The sequence below is a fragment of the Callorhinchus milii genome, unplaced genomic scaffold (genome assembly GCF_018977255.1).
Source record: "Callorhinchus milii isolate IMCB2004 unplaced genomic scaffold, IMCB_Cmil_1.0 Scaffold10, whole genome shotgun sequence".
Taxonomy (NCBI): domain Eukaryota; kingdom Metazoa; phylum Chordata; class Chondrichthyes; order Chimaeriformes; family Callorhinchidae; genus Callorhinchus; species Callorhinchus milii.
This window is the reverse complement of record NW_024704751.1, coordinates 2,895,192-2,912,437: the sequence shown is the minus strand read 5'-3', so window position 1 is coordinate 2,912,437 and position 17,246 is coordinate 2,895,192. Positions and strand designations below refer to the sequence as shown.

The following is a 17,246-nucleotide window of genomic DNA, read 5'->3' as shown; positions in this document are numbered from 1 at the left end:
AGGACAGGCACAAGACCTGTGAGTTGTGACTGTGTTTCGCATGAATGAGAGTGCTCCTTGTTGACTATTTCTTTTGCATTTTGTGTCTTTAGCACCTGTTTGTAGTGTTCTGTCCCCTTCTGACTTTGTTCCAAGGTTCAGGGCAGCAAACCGATCGGTTGGGTATTCACATGGAAACGAAGCTGTTGTTTACACTTGCATTAAAGCATTGTTTAGGTAATGACAACCTGCATCAGAAACTAGTTTTAGTCACTTCTAGAAGAACTGTAGTTAGTGATTTCACACAAAAAAACACATCTAGTTAGACCTAACAGACTAATTTTATTTATTTTTTCATTTAATAGTTTTTTTTGTTGATAAATACCTAGTTTTAAAAATCTGGTCTGCAAAATAAAAAAATATTTTAGTCAGTTGCAAAAAAAAACCAACCTTGGTACGTAGCTAGTGTTTTTTTTTCTTCAATTACCTGCCTGGGAGGTTAGTTGTAGTTAGAGATTGCAGTTTCTAGATGAGAAATCTATCACTTTTTTCTTCTCTCCTTATACAAAATTAAAATTCTTTTAGGTGCGGAATCGGTTTCTCAGGCAACCTTCTACGACATTGGGTGAGATAATTAAAACTCCCACTGTTAATTCCGTTTGACAGACTGGATTAAATGTCTATAACCACAAGAGATGTCAAACTGCATAAAGGAGGTTAATGCTTTAATATTAAAACAACGAGTGGGAAAGAAAAAATAAAATCCACTGTGTGGGGTGTTTTAACTTGTGTTCAAAGAGATGCTTCAGTAAAAACTTTTTTTGGGGGAAAAATTGTAGTATTGACCTGTTTTAAACACTAGAAGGTGCACAATTATATTGTTTTGGTTTTCTAAAATAAGTATCCGAATCAATGATCTCCTTTTTTTNCCCCTTGGCCTGTGTTGGTCGCACTTCGAAACTGTCTGAAATCTTAAAATGAAAGCAAAGCTGTGTCCTCCGTGCTGCAGTTTAACTTGTGGTCTGCTTGGTCCTAAAAAGTGACTGATTTTAGTGACTAATCGTGTTGTTGAGAGAAAAAGATTTTCACACTTCTGTTGTCTGTTTTTTGACGACGTGTCAATAGTAAATCATTAAAATCGGTCGTCTTTTTTAAATATGGAAAAAAAATCGCAACTTCGATTGGAAAAGCCAGTGCTCAGGGAATGTTGGCCTGTAAATATTTTATAAAAATATATATATACATAAAATAAACAGGCGATGAGTGAATCATCCTGTGCTTTGTTTTGGTCGGCAGTGTTTGGGAGGAAAGAAATGACATGATTTGAGGGAGACAGACCGTGGAATTGCAAAAGATTTTTTCCCCATTGCCGTGCAGTCATATGACCGAGGCTGCAAAATAGCTGTAACTCATGAGGGAGCAAGAGTTTGTTGGGTGAGCCGGGGGGGGGGAGGGGGGGGGGGTCTCGAAGGCGAAGGTGGGAGAGAGGAGGAAATAGAAATAAGTGAGACAACTGGACCATGTGTTCTGGCTCTGCCGGCCATGCTGTGGCTGTGCTGGGGGGGGGGCAGCTCGAGGACTGGCTGCACAGGAGGTTATGAAGGAGGAGAATTCACACGGGTGACTTCACAGAGTGACTCCCGCACAGCCGATGCTCAGGTCCTAGTGACCTTTGTCTCCAGGGTTTTTTTTTTGAAGAGACGGATATTACTGAGAATTGGGATTCAACAGCAGCAGATGAGTGCCAATCGCGATGGGAGACCGTCCCAAGGCACTGTATTCAAAACTGGAGTCTTCTGGTACTGAGGGAACTGTTCACACTTATGTTGCGATTGCTTGTGTCGCTCTGCAATAGACACTTTTGTTTGTAACAAACTCAAACCTTTTTTGTTCGATACCCAACAACAACAAATTACATTTGTGTAGCGTCTTTCATGTCAGGAGGACGTCCCAAGACACATCCAAGCTACCATCGGCCTAATTTCTTTTGGGCCAGCGTCAGTCCCTCCTCCAACAGAGAATTGTAGGATTAGTTTTGAATAATATATAATTCCCCGCCCCCCCCACACCCCTTGGTTAAAGGATCCAGGTGTGCAGGGGGCAGCAGGGAGTGTTGAGACCGGTTGCCTAGTTGGAGGTACATAGGCTGATCTGTATTCTGATCTGATCTTCACTGGGGGTGGGGGGGGCAGCTGCGTTACACACACCGGTAGTTCGGTATCAATGGTTTCTGGTCTTGGTGGGGTGGCTATTGGAATTATTCCTTCGATAGTCAGGTGGATTTAATGGGGGAGGGAGGTGGTGGGGGGGAGGAAAACACTTAGGAAAGGGGCCTCAGTGGCTTGTGTGATTAGGCGAAGGTTGAACGTGTGGAGGGAGGCCAAGAGGAAAATAAAGAGATATTTAATCCCATGCCTTCATTCGGCAGTTGCTGTCAAAACGTCCGTCAAAGCAGGGCATGCATCTTCTATATAATAAAACAGGTCTCTTGAAAAATGGCTCCAATCAGACGAGAAATGAAACGAACATTGGTACCGAAGCGAGGTGTCAAACGCCTTTTCAAACTCCCAATTTAATATCATTGGAGAATGGAACAGATCCTGAATATCCCACCCACACACCCCACCCCACACCCTCCACCTTCCCATTCCTTTGTCAAGGTTTAGACGTTGCTGTAAGAATGTCTTTATTGCCTGAGAAACGCCACATTGATTATGAATGGCCAGAGACAGGGATGCGCCTGATCGTTTCCTTACCCATTCTCTGATTTGCTCCAACAGATTGACCCAAAGGTTGCATTTCCCCGAAGAGCACAGCCCAAGGTAAGTGGGAAGATCAATACAATGTTCCTCCCCTTTCTCCCCCTCCCCTCCCCCAATGCGTACATAGTAAGTCATTGTTATTGGATGATTGGGGGGAAAGCAGCCTAAGTTTGGGGCTAACAAAGGAGACTGTAATGAACATGCAGACAGTTGGTTGTTGCTATAGAGCCTGTGACGCTGCAAGAGAATCACTTTGTGTCCTACTTTACTGTTAATTTGCAACCCTAATGGTCGTACCTTCCTAATCCTAGTCTCGAGGTTTCTCAAGCATCTAACTCTCGAATGAGGCTGGTGGGTCGAGGGAAGGATTTTAATTTGTTGTCAGGGCGTATTATATAAGTTTTTTTTTCTTTTGCGGAAAGTAGAAGGCCATGTTTCTTCTTGATCTTGCTGAAATAGGATTACAACAGATGGATTAACGCTCGGTATTTAGCTTCATTAGTAGAGAGAGAGGGGTGGAGGAGGGAGGGGAGGAGAAAGCAGAGCTGGCCAGACAAGCAGTGTGTTGTGTAGTAATCCCCGCGTCTGTCCTTTGGAAATGGGCACTGCGGTGCTGGGCTTGAACTTTCCGCTGGCCTTAGACCTTCTGATTGAGAGGGTCAACATGTGGAGTTGCTTAACGCTGCTTTGCTTCTGAGCTGACAGGATATGAATGGGTCAGAGACAAATTATGTAGATTTCTGTCCCTCTCCCTGGGGCGGATTGCACTCGCTTCAGGACCTACTGGGGTAGCGTCTCGTTGTCAAAAGAGAAGGAGAATTAGCTTTGTGCGCGTGTGTGTTTTCACAAAGGGGAGGGGAGAATAAAGTAGATTGTTCATGCTCTTCCATCATCTTTCATAGTCTGGGGGGGGGGGGGGGTTAGTGACCTGCAGAGCTGTTCCTCTGCTAATGTGGGGGGGGATAAGATTCCCTCCTTGTGACTCCCTCCTTTTTTGTACCTTCCTCCTCCAACCCCCTCTAATAACATGGACATTATTGAAACCTTACTGTGTGCCAGAATCAGACACTCCTGCTTTGAAGGGAAACCACGCTGCCTGGAGGAGTCCAATCCTAGTTTTTGATGTGAAATTTTTTTTAAGTTGTTTTCGAGAACTAATGTCGCCCTCTTCCTGGGGACTGCCGCCCTCTCACTGCAGTGGTGTAGCCGTTTGTATCTGCATAGACCCCAGTCTGTACCCTCCCAGGTGGGGCTGTGTCAATACTGTGTACCATTGTCATTGTTGAATTCTGAAGCCTATGCACCCGAAAATCCTTTGAAGTGGATTTTGTTTTAAATTGCGCTTTGGAGAAGGAGTGTGTTCACCTGCCTCTTGATATAATGGGATAGTAATGAAAAAAACCTCATTGAACAGCGCTTGTGTGAATAGCAGCACAATTATGTGGAGCCAGAAATTGTTTAGCCTCACAGCAAACGCAGTCCGTGCTCCTTTGTGCGATCTCTAATGATATATAATCGAGCCAACTTTGGAGAGTGAACCAGCCTGTGTGCATGGTATCACTGAGGCCATGTGTAGTTCACTAGCTGTTATCTTGCCTGAGGATCAGGTAACTCTGCAAAGACTGGGGTGTGACTTTCTAACCTGTGCATCATTGAGTGCGTTGAGGATTCGTGTCGTGGGGAAAGGAGATGGTGATGGTGGTGGGAGGTGGATGATTAAAGCCAAAATAAACGGGTGGGAGTAAATCTGGTTCTTTTGAGGTGTGAGAGAAAGGGACTCTCAGAGAACCAGTAGGGTGCAGTGTTTTATTAGGTGTTTCTCTTTTCTGGCTCAATGCTTCACCTTTCCAGGAAAGGTTGTGACTGGGTAATTTAGGGAAAGCGAAACAAATCTGAGAAAGCAAGTGCTCTGGGACAGAGGTCACACCTTCTTTCCCCCGTACATTGAGAGGCTTGCTTTTATATTAGGGAACATTCTCATCCTGCTCCTCTTCCCTGGCCATATCCGTAGCTCTGCTCATGCCTCAGCCAGCCACCAGGGACGCCTGGCTCTCCCTCGTACTCTGTTGTTGTTGTACCCTCTCCCCTTAGCAAAGGCCTCAGTTTGTTGCTCGACAGCAGGTGAAATTAAGCTTAACCAAGGCTACTGTTAATGTAGAAAGAGGAGTAGGCTGTTCAGCCCCTCGAGCCTGTTACGCCATTCTACACGAACCATGGATGTTCTGTACCACAACTCCAATTTAAGTTTCCCCCCTCCCCATCATCACTCGTCTGGTCCCATACATGAACCATACCCATTTGGGTGAGGTACCACTGTCTGTGTGTCCTCGTGCCTTGTTTCCACACTTGTCAGCCAGCCTACTGCAGCACACACCACCACGCTCTTTAGCTTTGCTCGAATCGTCTCCTGCGTGCTGGAATATTTTGGCTTGCAAATTGGAGATTCTGCGACAGCCCACAGTCCCCTTTTTAAGTCTCACTTGAAACCCAGAAACGTTAGCAACAGGCTGCAGGAGCTGCTCCTTTGCCGATTGCATCCAATTTGCAGGTGTCTTGAAGATCCTTTAACAAGCGCACAAGTGTTTTTCGGCGCGAGTGTGATGTGCATTAAAAGGCTGTCAAATCATTTCAAATAAATGGGGTGATCTGGATGCATTAATAAGTCGGAGCAATAAACAGTGGAGAAGGAGTTTGGAGCGACTGAGCCTGTTCTGTACTGCGTGTAGTTAGCAGAGGAGCAAATCAACTCCCACAGAGGGGTTAGGTGGTGCATTTGTTCAGCAAAAGATTGTGCTTTGATTTACCCTGGAAGGTACTGTCGATGTACATCACCCCCCCCCCCCCAGTTTACACAAGGTCTACAACTGGCTCAGGTGCCCAATATAATAGAACTTAATATAATCTAATATGACACAATACAGTGAAAATAATTCTTGCATTTGATATCGCACATTATCTTATCATCGAGACGTCTCAAAGCACTTTGGGAAAGCCAATGTTACATAATGGAAATGTGGTGATTGCATAAATTTAGTTTGTTTGATTGACTGTGTGTGCGTGAGAGAGAGGGGGCGAACTGTTAAGATCTCACCATGGTTCAGTTCTTCCTCTTTTTCCCCCCACCCCAACCCAGTCATCTCGCTGGTTGGATGACGGATGCGTTATGTCACTGGGTTCTAGCTTTTTCCTCTGTGTCGTCGTTGTCTCTCCCCCCCACCCCCCCCACCCCCTCTCTCCTCACCCAGTTGTGTAGTCTGCCAGCACTCACTATCTGGTCATTCGCGGTGAGATGCTAGAAGGCACTGGGCACTCGAAGAAGCTTATCTGGAGGCGAAGAGAGGGAGAGAAAATTGGAAGTTGAAATGAAAATAAGCGAGCATTTCTTTGTTTTGATAATGATTTTACCTCTTCTGCTTGCTCGGAAATTTCTGGTGTAAATTTCTGTTGGGCTGTCAGCTTGTGAAGAGTCTAATCAGTATTGCCCTGGCACTGACTCATCTAGCTTACTGACTACTGAATGATTAGTGTGATTAAGCGCAGTCTGTGCAACAGCCGTGCTGGGCCCAAGTCCTTCACCTGAACAAACAGGACTTGCTGGACAACTCCCTGTATTGTATCCGCAGCTGAAAATAGCCTCAACCTCCAACCCCCTCCGCACTGCCAGCACCATCGCCATCATCACCATACCTTTTCTGCTTTCACTCACCCCTACCCTTTTGCACAAGGTACACGAAAGGTTAAAGAATAGGCACCACACGTTGACACTTGTCAACTGTGGCTATGACTATACGTGAAGTGCTGTTTCTCCATCTCTGTCTGTCTCTCTCTGTCTGTCTCTTCTGGGCATGAGCGCCGTTCCACCAACTTCGTCGTGTGATGCAGTTGAAGTTGTGGGCATTTGTTCTTCTCACGCTGCTGTTTCAGTCAAAGAGCAGTTCGCTTAGCCGGAGCCGTGCTTTAGTCCTAATCCTTCAATTCCCCCAGAGTCACCTCCTGTGACCCAACAGCAACAACAACATGCATTTATTTAACGCCCCTCACACAGGGTAGAGTCCCCTTTTTTCAAATTATGCCACGGGTCTGTTTAACGTCCACCTGATCAGGCAAACTGGGTTTAGCGTGACAGCTGACAGTACGGCACACAAAAACGACCTGTTTTTTCTGGATCGAAAAGTTCCCTTTGCCGGACGGGACACAAGTGCAGAAGGCTGGAGCCTTGCTTCACGCTGCCTTTATTTTAATGCTCACCCGGCAGAATGTTATACATTCTGAAGTGATGCTCTGCTCCTTCTCCCCCTCGCGGCTGACCTCTGTGCCTCCCTCGCTGCATCAGCTCCAGGCAGTTCTTGTCTAATTCTGCTCTTGTTCCCAATCACGCCTGTTGGGAATGGAGGGGTGTGCGTTGTCGCGGTGTGACGTAGAGGCCAGGTGTTATCGACATGCAACAGTGGGTGGGTGCGTGGGGGGAGTTGCTGTGAAGACCACAAGTTGGTTCAGCACCACCCAAGTGGAACCAAATATTGTTTGGTTTGGAAACTCTTCTATGTGGCGATGGGTTTCCGCTTGTGTCGAGGCCAACGGCTGAGCAAAAGAAAAAGGTTCCTCTCGTGGGTGAAAATCAGATCAGGGAGGACAACGATCACAGGCCGCGATTTCTCTGGCTCATCTGAGGACTGGGGACCAAAACACTCGGCCTCTCGGGGTTCCGGTGCACGAGGCATCAAGGCTTCCAGTAAATGGGTGGGGTCCCCCCCACCCTGACACACGGCAACCATAGAAATTTACGGCACAGAAGGAAGCCACTTGGCCCATCGTGCCTAGGCCGGCTCTTTTAGAGGACAATCTCGTTTGCCTGTCTTTCCCACTCCTTATTCCTGTAGTCCACTCCTTCTCAGACTTGTAACCGATGAGCTCATAGCTTCACCAGTGCCCTGGATCCACTGAAATGTTTGTGCAGACATTGTCCGGCTGCACTTTTTGTCTGTCTGTCCGTCTGGCAGTCAGAGCTGGCTCTTCTCACTGAGGGTCCCACTACAACCCCCGATCAGACCCTTCGGTGCCGACAAAACACACATAGGTTCACAGTATATCTTTCCTGTGAAGTGCTTTGAGATGTCCTCCCCACGTGTTAAGACATTGTATCAAACATTATTTTTCATTACGAAGAGCTGTTAACCCTGTGCGGTCGGTGTCTCCGCATGGCCTGGGAAGCGAGAGACCTGTTAATCTGGAGAGAGTGTTCACTGCCACGTGCACACTGTCCTGGTGCGGGATCCACAGTCTCTGAAGGAAGCACCGAGCCTTCGAGGTCTCTCTCTGCTTATCGTACAAAACCCACAAGAGTTTTCTTTTAACCTCTTCGCCTCTGATGCCTTCCTTCCTTCTGCTCTGCCTTCCTATGATGACTGGTAAGGAGTACATGACAAGAACGAGGAGCGAGGAACAATAATGGAGAGACGAGCATGTTGTGCCTGCAACATTCCTTGATGAAACCCAAGAATCTCTATTCTTGTTAACGGAGAGAGAGAGGAAATGTTCTATCTACTGAGTTCGGCCTGCTTGGGTGTGGAGGGGGTGGGGGAGAGGCTGAATGATGTTGAAACAGGACTGTGTCTGGTATCCTTCAGTACTTGTAGAAATCAGCACCAAATCCACCGAGTTATAGACTAAAGAGTGATCTTACCTCGTTAGATGAAGGTTGAGGCTAGAGACTCAACACAAAATCAATCGCTGTAACTCTCAACATGTTTCACCCCTTCTCTTTTCACCCCCCTCCCATCCTATCACCAGTTTGGAAGAGAAGTAGATGCTCGCAAACACATCCTTTGAAGTGCAATGTATTTATTTCAGCGCGGTTTTGCACATGTTTATTGTATAGGGCATTTGGGTATATAAGGTGAGGTATAGTACACTGTATTCACCTTATGGAGAGATGTGTTTTGTACTGCATCGCAGCATGTTACAGAGGTGTAGTTTGGATTAATCCTTGCAGTGGTGCTTTTTATAGTTCTCACACTGGAAGGATGTTTCAAAGCGCTTCACTGGATTAAAGTTCCACTGTACAGCACTTTCCCTAAAGCTCTTTTGGACTTCCTTTTGACGTGTGAAAGATGCTGCCGCTGTCCCAAATGTAAGGATTATAATTATTGACTGCAAAGTGTAGTGACTATTTTTTGCAGCCGCACAGATGTAGCAGCGCTCAAGTGTATGTGCCAAAGGTGGTGGGGGGGACTTCAATGGCGGTGGGGGGCATGATTTGTCCTGTTTTGTAAACTCGGGGATAGGTAAGGGATAAACAAACTCCGTCTGGAATTGCGCTGCAGGTCAGCTGTGTTGATGTAAAGTGCCACTCGGAGGCAATGAAGCATACGTTCCTGTTTTCAGCAGCGGACGCCGAAGAATCATATATTGCTGGCAAATAATTGGACACCTCGGCTCTCGTTCTCGTGGGCTCAGGTGCGGATCCTTAATGTGGAGTCAACACACAGTTAATGTTCCCTGCTCTTATTTTTTTTCTTGTTTGTTTGGCAGATGCAGTCACAGGATTTTGCTTACCTTTTTTAATGTTTGGAGGTTCTTTAAAAAAAATCCCTTGCGTCTGTTATCTCGTCTTTCAGGTTAAGAGGACGTCTCAAAGGGCTTCACAGGTTATACTGTAATGTGCAGTGACTTCTGTATTTTGTAGGCGAACCCGACAGCCAAATTTGCCCACAACGATGTCCTGTAAACGGCCATAAGAGCCACTGCCCCATGTGACGGGGGTTATGTAAATGCAAGTGTTTTATAAAGTGAGTGACCATTTTGAGTTGGGGGTTGAGACAAGCGCTCTGGGACGCTGCCCTGCTTGAGGGGCGCTATATCAATGCAAGTTGTTGTTGTTGGGGGATTGTTGGCCAGGGCACTGGGAGAAAATCCCTTCTCTTTTTGAATAGTGCCATGGGATCTATAACACGCTCCCAATCAGGTTAACTTGGACCTTGGTTTAACATCTCTTCCAACAGCGGCGTCTTTCTCAATGCAACCCCCCACACCTCCCCAGGACTGCATCGGACCATCAGTCTAGTCTGCAGTACTGAGGCGGGTGAGTGATTCTAGAGTATTAAGTTGCCTGCGAAAGCACAAATTAGTGGAGGAGGACTTTTGAGTTATGAGTTCAGCGTAGCAGATAGGAGGCAGACTACCAAGCAGAGGATTGAGGCAAGGGACTGAGCAGAGACAAAGAGGAGATCCGTTGAATAGAGCGTTTGAACAGTGGCAGTGAGTGAAATGTTTAGGTAATGACAAAATTCTGAACTGTATTCTTCTCATCTACAGACTGTGGTGTTTAACTGAAGCCTAGGTTTGTTCAACCACCTAATATTTTGCCCACAGGGATTTCAAGAGGTTTTTTGTGTGTGTAGGTGTCCGTGTGTGTGCATCCCCGTGTGACTGTGTACTGTGTTGAATGAAACATTTCTCATGAAATACGGAACGATTGTTATGTAGAAAACCTGCCATAAACAGTAAACTTTCAGGAGGCAGAACATCGTAATGGATTATCCTATCTGAATGACTCCAAAATAAAGGTATTGGAATAATCTGGGGAGAAGAATGGGAATGTCATCGAGTGCTGCATTCCTTGGAAACTAAAATGGCTTTTGTCTCTCCTCTTCCACCCCCCCCCCCCTCCACTCCCTTTTCCTCCACCTCTACTGGAATTGCTTACTCATTTAGGGGGGCAGAGCCAGCCTAGCTCAGTGTATAGCACTCGAGTCAGAAGGTTGTGGGTTCAAGCCCCACGTCAGGACTTTGCACACGCATAGTGTAGGAGGTGCTGTCCTTCAGGTGAGACGTTGAACCCAGGAACTGCCTTGTCTGTCTGTTGAAGTGGAAGACAAACATCCCACTGCGTTACACGTCCCAGGAATCTCTCCCGGCGATCCTGACCAAAAATCGACTATTCAACTGACACTTGTCTGAATGTGGATCTGCTCAACGTCCGTCCTCACAATCCCTGCCCCGCAGGAAGGAGCAGACGGGGATCGGGGACTGATCGGGAGTGGGAATCTGGCTAATGTTAAATAGAAACAGAAGTCGCTGGGAATCGTCAGCAGGTCAGGCAGCATCTATGGAGAGAGAAAAGTGAGTTAATGTTTCAGGTCACCGACCCACAAGCATCTGCTGGATGATTTTGCCTTCTGGCTAATGTTATCACTTCCCTCTCTCTCTTCTTCCCCCCCTCCCCCCCACCCGAGCCCATCACCACTCAAGCCAATTTGTAGCATCCAGGTCTCTTGGCCTCCGTGCACGCCCCTTCGCCCACCCCCATCCCTGTTGCTCTCTGAGCACAGAACTCCCCTCGCTGCTTCCAAGATGCTTTACTTCACTCCGAGAAGCCGCAAATCTCCTGGCCTTTTCACAGCCTCCTGCAGAGGTCTCTTAAATCCCAGCGAAAATGAAAAAATCTTATTTATTTTTCTCTTAAGATTACAGAGCCTGTTGTCTGAAAGGAAACCTGTGGTGGGAAAAATCAATGTCCTCATGCTGAGGAAGCGGGTGTCTCACCACCGGACACCCAGCAGGTGGGGAGGAGGGTTAAACGTCTGTAGATAGGGGCCACCACTCCAAACACAAAATGAATCACTTTATTACAATTTATTATGAAGTAAAGAAAAAACGAACAGCGGCTAAAAATATACCACGTTAAAATAGCGGCAGCCATCAGTGTTTCAACTAAGGGGTTTTTATAAAGTGGTGAGCAGATTGTGAAAGCCTCCCTCCCTTTCTGTAGTTTCACATTATAAGCTTTATCTCGGTACTTTATAAACCAACGAGTTAGGAGTTTCTGTAAAGGCCGCTCAGTGCTTTTGGATGTTCTCCCGGTGTGAGAGGCGCTATGCAAGTGAAATTTGTTGTTTTTATGATTCCTGTTACCTCTCAGAGGCAAGTTCGCCATGTTTTTGTTACAAATACCCCCCCGCCCCCCATTAAACACTGTTGGGCTCAGTTAATACCAACACGGCTAACGGGACATTGGCGAGAATGTGGAAATAATTGCCGGAGGCTGTGGTTGAATGCCAATTACATTCATGTAATTGAAGAGAAGTTGATGCGTACATGAGAGGGAAATGGTGGGGTATAAGTGATGGAATAAGAGGTGGGGAAGATGCTTCTGCAGAGTATAAACATGGGCTAGTAGGGCAGAATGGCCTATTTGTGTGCCATAATCAGTCCATGTAACGCTATGTAATAATCCATGCATTTGATATTGCTTCTTAGTTATCCATATTAGTTTATTCTCATCATCCTTGCATTTAATATCAATCCCTACCACGTCCTTGAGACATCTGAAAGTGCTTCACAGGATATACAATAAAGCGGAGTGACTCTTTTGCACGCAGCCATGGAGCGAGTATTGGCTGGGGTACTGGGAGAAACTCCATTCTCTTTTTGAATAGCGCCATGGGATCTTCTAACGTCCACCTGAACAGGTAGACAAAACCTCGGTTTAACGTAACAGCTTATCTGGAGGATGGCACGTTTGATAATGCAACTCCCCCTCCGGTCAGTTGTGTGTTTCCAAGTCCTGATATGGGGCTTGAACCCACAACCTTCTGACTCCAGAGGGGAGAGCGCTTTCCCACTACGCCAGACTGAGGCGCAGTATTGCAGAGCTCTATATTAGTGTGTATGTGCCTGTCTGTATATCGCTGGCGAAACCCTCACCACAGTCAGACAGTTTCTCAACCCCGTGCCTGACCTCGCTGTTCTGTCCTGTCCTGTGAATGGTAATATGTGGCTTGCGTGTCAGCAATATTTTCTGCCCGCTCTCATTATTAAGTTTCTCTCATTAAAAATTGGCTCAGTAACTCACTTCTCTCTCTCTTCCCGCTCTGATCCACTGTGACCTGAGATCAATGAGTTTTCATCTCGTGGCTTCCACCCCCCGCCCACCCCCCTGTTAATGGAGGAAGCACCTAACTCAAAAACAGTGCAAGGGTTCACTGAAACTCACTCTGACACCGACACCGCCCCCACCTTCATACCCCGCCTCTGCCTCCTTTATCAGGAGAGCGCACATTTACAAAAAGGCAAAGACCTTTGCTGACTGCAATGTTTTCAGTGGTGACAGAGAGGGTGGTCCCATTACGGAGGGAGGGGTGGGGAGGGGTGAGGAATCAGACAGGGTTCCTCCTGCTGCTGGAGGGTTGATGGTGTTTGAGACGTGGAAAGGGCAGGTCAACGGGACTGAAGGGATTGCTCTTTAAAAAGAGCTGACATAGATTACAATGGGCCGAATGGCCTTCTTCTGGGCTGGAGGTTTCGATGGCTCTGTATGGGGACAGGGTGGGGGGCACTGGGGTGCAGCTGAGGGTAGCCAATTCCGGTGTGAGCGAACTCCGGGATGTAGGGCGGGGGGTGGAAGATGCTAAAACACCTCCAGTAAAAAGAAAACCAAATGACCTTGCCACGTTAGTCTGTGGGACGTTGCTGTATGCAAACTGGCTGCTGTGTTTCGCCCACAGAATAAAGTAAAGTCAATCCACTTTACAGTATATCCTGTAAAGCGCTTTGAGATATATCATGTCTCGATGCCATGATGAGGCATTGTATCGACTGCAAGGATTATTCTTATTTTTCCAAGTTTGTTTTTATATTACATTAGTAAAACGAACCAATAACGTTGTCTAAATACTCCGCTACCTTGGGGAGGGGGTGGGGTGACCAGGAACGGTAACCTGGAGTATGCGTTGGATTCAGATGAATTGGTTGCTTGTCAGCGTGGTACGGGGAAAGAGCAAGGATTTAGGATTAGGATGGATTGCTTCTAAGAGAAGCAAACAGCGAGGGCAAACAATGGGTAAATGGCCTCCTACTGTCACGGTTTGCTATCGTCCTGTGGTTTATCTCGTTGCTGTTTGTGTTACGTTGATGCAGCCGCTGATATCGCAACACTTTCCGGGGGTAATAATCCCTTCAAATAATAATTACTTGGTCACTCAATCCACGACTGTTTGTGGGACACCGCTGTGCTCAATTGGCAGCCACGTTTCGCCCACAAAAATACAGTCAATTCAATTTACCGTATATTCTGTGAAGCGCTTTGTGACATCTCAACAACACGATAAGGCACTATGTCAACTGCAAGCATTATTATTATGACGCTTTGTTCCTTAAGCGGTTGTCTTCTGCACAGAGCTTCTTGACCTCTACCTTAACCTTTACGCGAAAGGCTCGATTAAAACGTGAGTTGTTGCTGGGTCACATTTTCAATTTTAATATCAATTTTCTTTGTGGAATCGCGTCCGATGCTCTCCGTACTTTGTATTTACCGGCCTGCCTTGGTAGGCCTCAGCTGGTGCAGCAAATCATAACCAATTTTCTGGTACACTTGCCTGACAATTGATTAAGCTGCTCCAAAGTGGCAATGTTTACGGTTGTGTGTGCAGCCAAGACTGTGTTTGCCATGTCTTAAAGGGGACCACCAAATAGCGGGGGGAGCGTTTGGCCAACATTAAGTGATTTTTTTTTTGCTTCATGAACGTCGAAACCCAAGAGCCTATGATATCTGCAAAGAAGTAGGTTTGGGAAGGGGAAAGGGGGGAAACCAGGGTTACCTTTGCAAATCAGCAGCTTCTTCCCCCCCCCAACCCCCCCCCCCCTCCCCTGTTTTGGATTATTTGAGACCATGGTACGAATTCCTTTTAAGTACAGACTGAGTCGAGTGGTTTGTCACAGCTGGAGCTGAAACCACTGGAGAGTTTGTGCTGTTGTGCGAGCAAAGTAGAGGTTCCTGTGTAATTAGAGCGTTTTTTCCTTGATGTCGTTTCCTTTGGACTAGGTTCATCTCTAATTTCTTAATCCTCGCATTTGATACAGCGCCTGATCAGCCCGTCTCAAAGCGCTTCACAGGATATACTGTAAAGCTGTGTGTTTCTATAGGCAAACATGCCAGCTAAATCACGCACAGCAATGTCCCACAAACGGCCACGGAGTAAGTGACCAACGTTATCTGGGGAGGGATTGTTGGCCAGGACACCGGGAGAAACTGCCTTTTCTTTTTGATCAGGAGGCCACGGGATCTTTGATGTCGACCTGAACAGGCAGTTTGGGTCACAGTTTAATGTCTTATTTGAAGGATGGCCAAGTTAAAACTAGGTGGAATTTCGGGTTTCTAAAGAGGGAGCGAGACGGAGAGGTTGAGGAGGGAATAGTTCACGGTGGCGACTGCTGCCTGAAATCTTGGGCTCAACTTTGCACAGACGATGAAAAACACGGCTTTCTTCAACTTTCACTGAGTCTTTCTGACTGTTAACTTCTCTGACTTTCACCTTCTCAGTCTCTGACTCTCTTCCTGTTTCTGACCTTACCCTGTACCTGTACCGCTTCACATTGCCGGTTCTGTCTGTGTGTGGCTGGATTACGATCCCCCCCCCCCATCTTACTCTTTAGTATTGCACACAGCCTCAAATTCATCAGTGGATACTCAACGGGACAGTTTTGTGGGCAAATATGGTCAGTGAAACGGAATAAGATTATTTCTTCCGCAGCAAGTTACATGGCTCAATAGGTATCTGCTATTCCTCGCTCTACCTCACTTATCCATGGCTAATACATTACATGTGAATGCAGACTGAATTGATGTGATATTTAACAACTTGCATTTATGTAGCAACCTTCACGCAGAGTAACGTGTTGGAGTGCTCCTCGTGTGTGTGTTTGTGCTCCTGTTCTTGTTACCCTCGGCTCTCTGACACACGCATTCTCTCTGTCTCTTTTTCCTTCTCTTTCCCTCTCTCTGTATTTATCTCTATCATTCTGCTTTTCCCTTCACTATTCCACCTTTTTCTCTCTCTCTACTTCCCTCCCCCCCCCCTCTCTCTCTTATTCGGGATCGTTATTCCTGTCCGGTTTGGCTGTTGCTCTATTTGGAGCTGTCCTGTGGTGTTTTTCCGCTGCTGTAGTCAGGGATGATGGACAGGTCTGAAAGATTCCTGCTCTCCTCTACATGATAAATCTGCTGCTAAATTTAGTTCAGGCCTCTGCTTTGCTCGGCTCGTGCTGTAATGCTCAGCGAGATTACCATAGGGCAGCACGAAAGCTCCAGCATTGCTTTTGACTGGCCTACATAGTGCTCTGCAAACACAGGACATGGTTGTGGATGTTGTGCAAACCCTGACTTGGTGACTAGATTAGTCGCTTAGTTTAGGCTAACATACCACACCACACAGACACACACACACACATATACAGCACACAGTATACATCGAATACATGTACATACACATCACATATGTACACGTACACACATACACACAGAGCATACGTGCATTCCCTAACATACACACACACGTGTTCGGACGCGTGTTTGTGCACGATACTTGGATATGTGGTGCATGCGCACATAGAGCGTACGCGTATCCCCAAACGTACACACAGAGCATATGAACACAATGCATGCACACGCACAGACTTTTTTGTAACTTATTTTCTCTTTCCTGTGCAATGTCCTCACAACTGACTGATGTGTGAGGTATGTGGGGGGGTTGGGGGAGGGAGGCCGGCAGACTGGAGGCTGCCTCTTGGCTTCTGCCAGAGCAGTAACAGGAGGTGTGCAGGCATCTCCAACCCCTCCCCTCCCTCCTAGACATAGGATGACTGATGGAAGTCACACTCCCCTCCCCATTCCTAATGAAGCATTGAACAACTGTGCAGCATTGTCCTCCCGTCCTTATTGTAACCGTCGCCTGTTGTATCAACAGGCCGACAGCTACAGGCCTCCGCGAGGGGGTTCATGGGCCGTCCACACATTCCGAGGCTTTGTTTTGAGATGGGGGCCCGGTTAATGGGTGATTGATGGGCAGCCTCCAGATCACCCGCGTGAAACAAGGTCACCTTATATCACTGCCGTGTGGCAACACATTCCAGCCACCTTCGAAATGAATTCACCGGCTTTCTGAAATGTCAGCACTATAGCTGCGATATTAGGGAGAAGGGAAGCAATGGGGGTGTGGGGGGGAAGGTTATAGACAGTGTGCAAAGAGGTGCGTAGCCTCCCTGTGTGTGCATCCATACTCGCCCCTTCCACTCATATTGGTTAACATTACAGTAATGGGTACATTGCTCGCGATTATTCATTTGTACCCCTTCCTCCCCCCCTCCCCCGCGCACACCCAACCCCCCAAACCATTTTACTACCTGGATTTAATTGTTTTGGGGTAAAGGCAAATGAGTGGCAGAGCTGTTACCCTGATTGCTGATCAGAGTCACGCTGATGTGGGGAATCAGATGGTTAACCCCCACACACACACACATCACCCAGAGCACTTGCTTCTGCCTGGGTCCAGATTTACTTTTTTTTTCCCCTCAGTATTTTAGAGGGTTTGGGGATTTTGACAAATACTTGAATACAGCCTTCGTTTTGAAAAAAATGTTTTGCTAGTCTTTAGCCTTGAGTGAAAAAGTTGTGGGATCCAAGGCCTTATCGGGACTTTGAACTTGCACAGTCTAGGCTGACACTCGCTC

The 17,246-nt window shown here is 46.9% G+C and overlaps 1 protein-coding gene across 8 annotated transcripts in view; it reads left to right on the top strand.

Annotated features, from left to right (window-relative positions):
* The window catches only part of msi2b (musashi RNA-binding protein 2b), a 217,566-nt gene that overhangs the window by 3,419 nt on the left and 196,901 nt on the right, over positions 1-17,246 (top strand). For all 8 annotated transcript variants that reach the window (XM_042338451.1, XM_042338447.1, XM_042338450.1 and 5 more), the window contains exon 5: positions 2,760-2,801. In XM_042338451.1, coding sequence (XP_042194385.1) covers positions 2,760-2,801 — 42 coding nt within the window. The remainder of the gene's footprint in view (positions 1-2,759; positions 2,802-17,246) is intronic.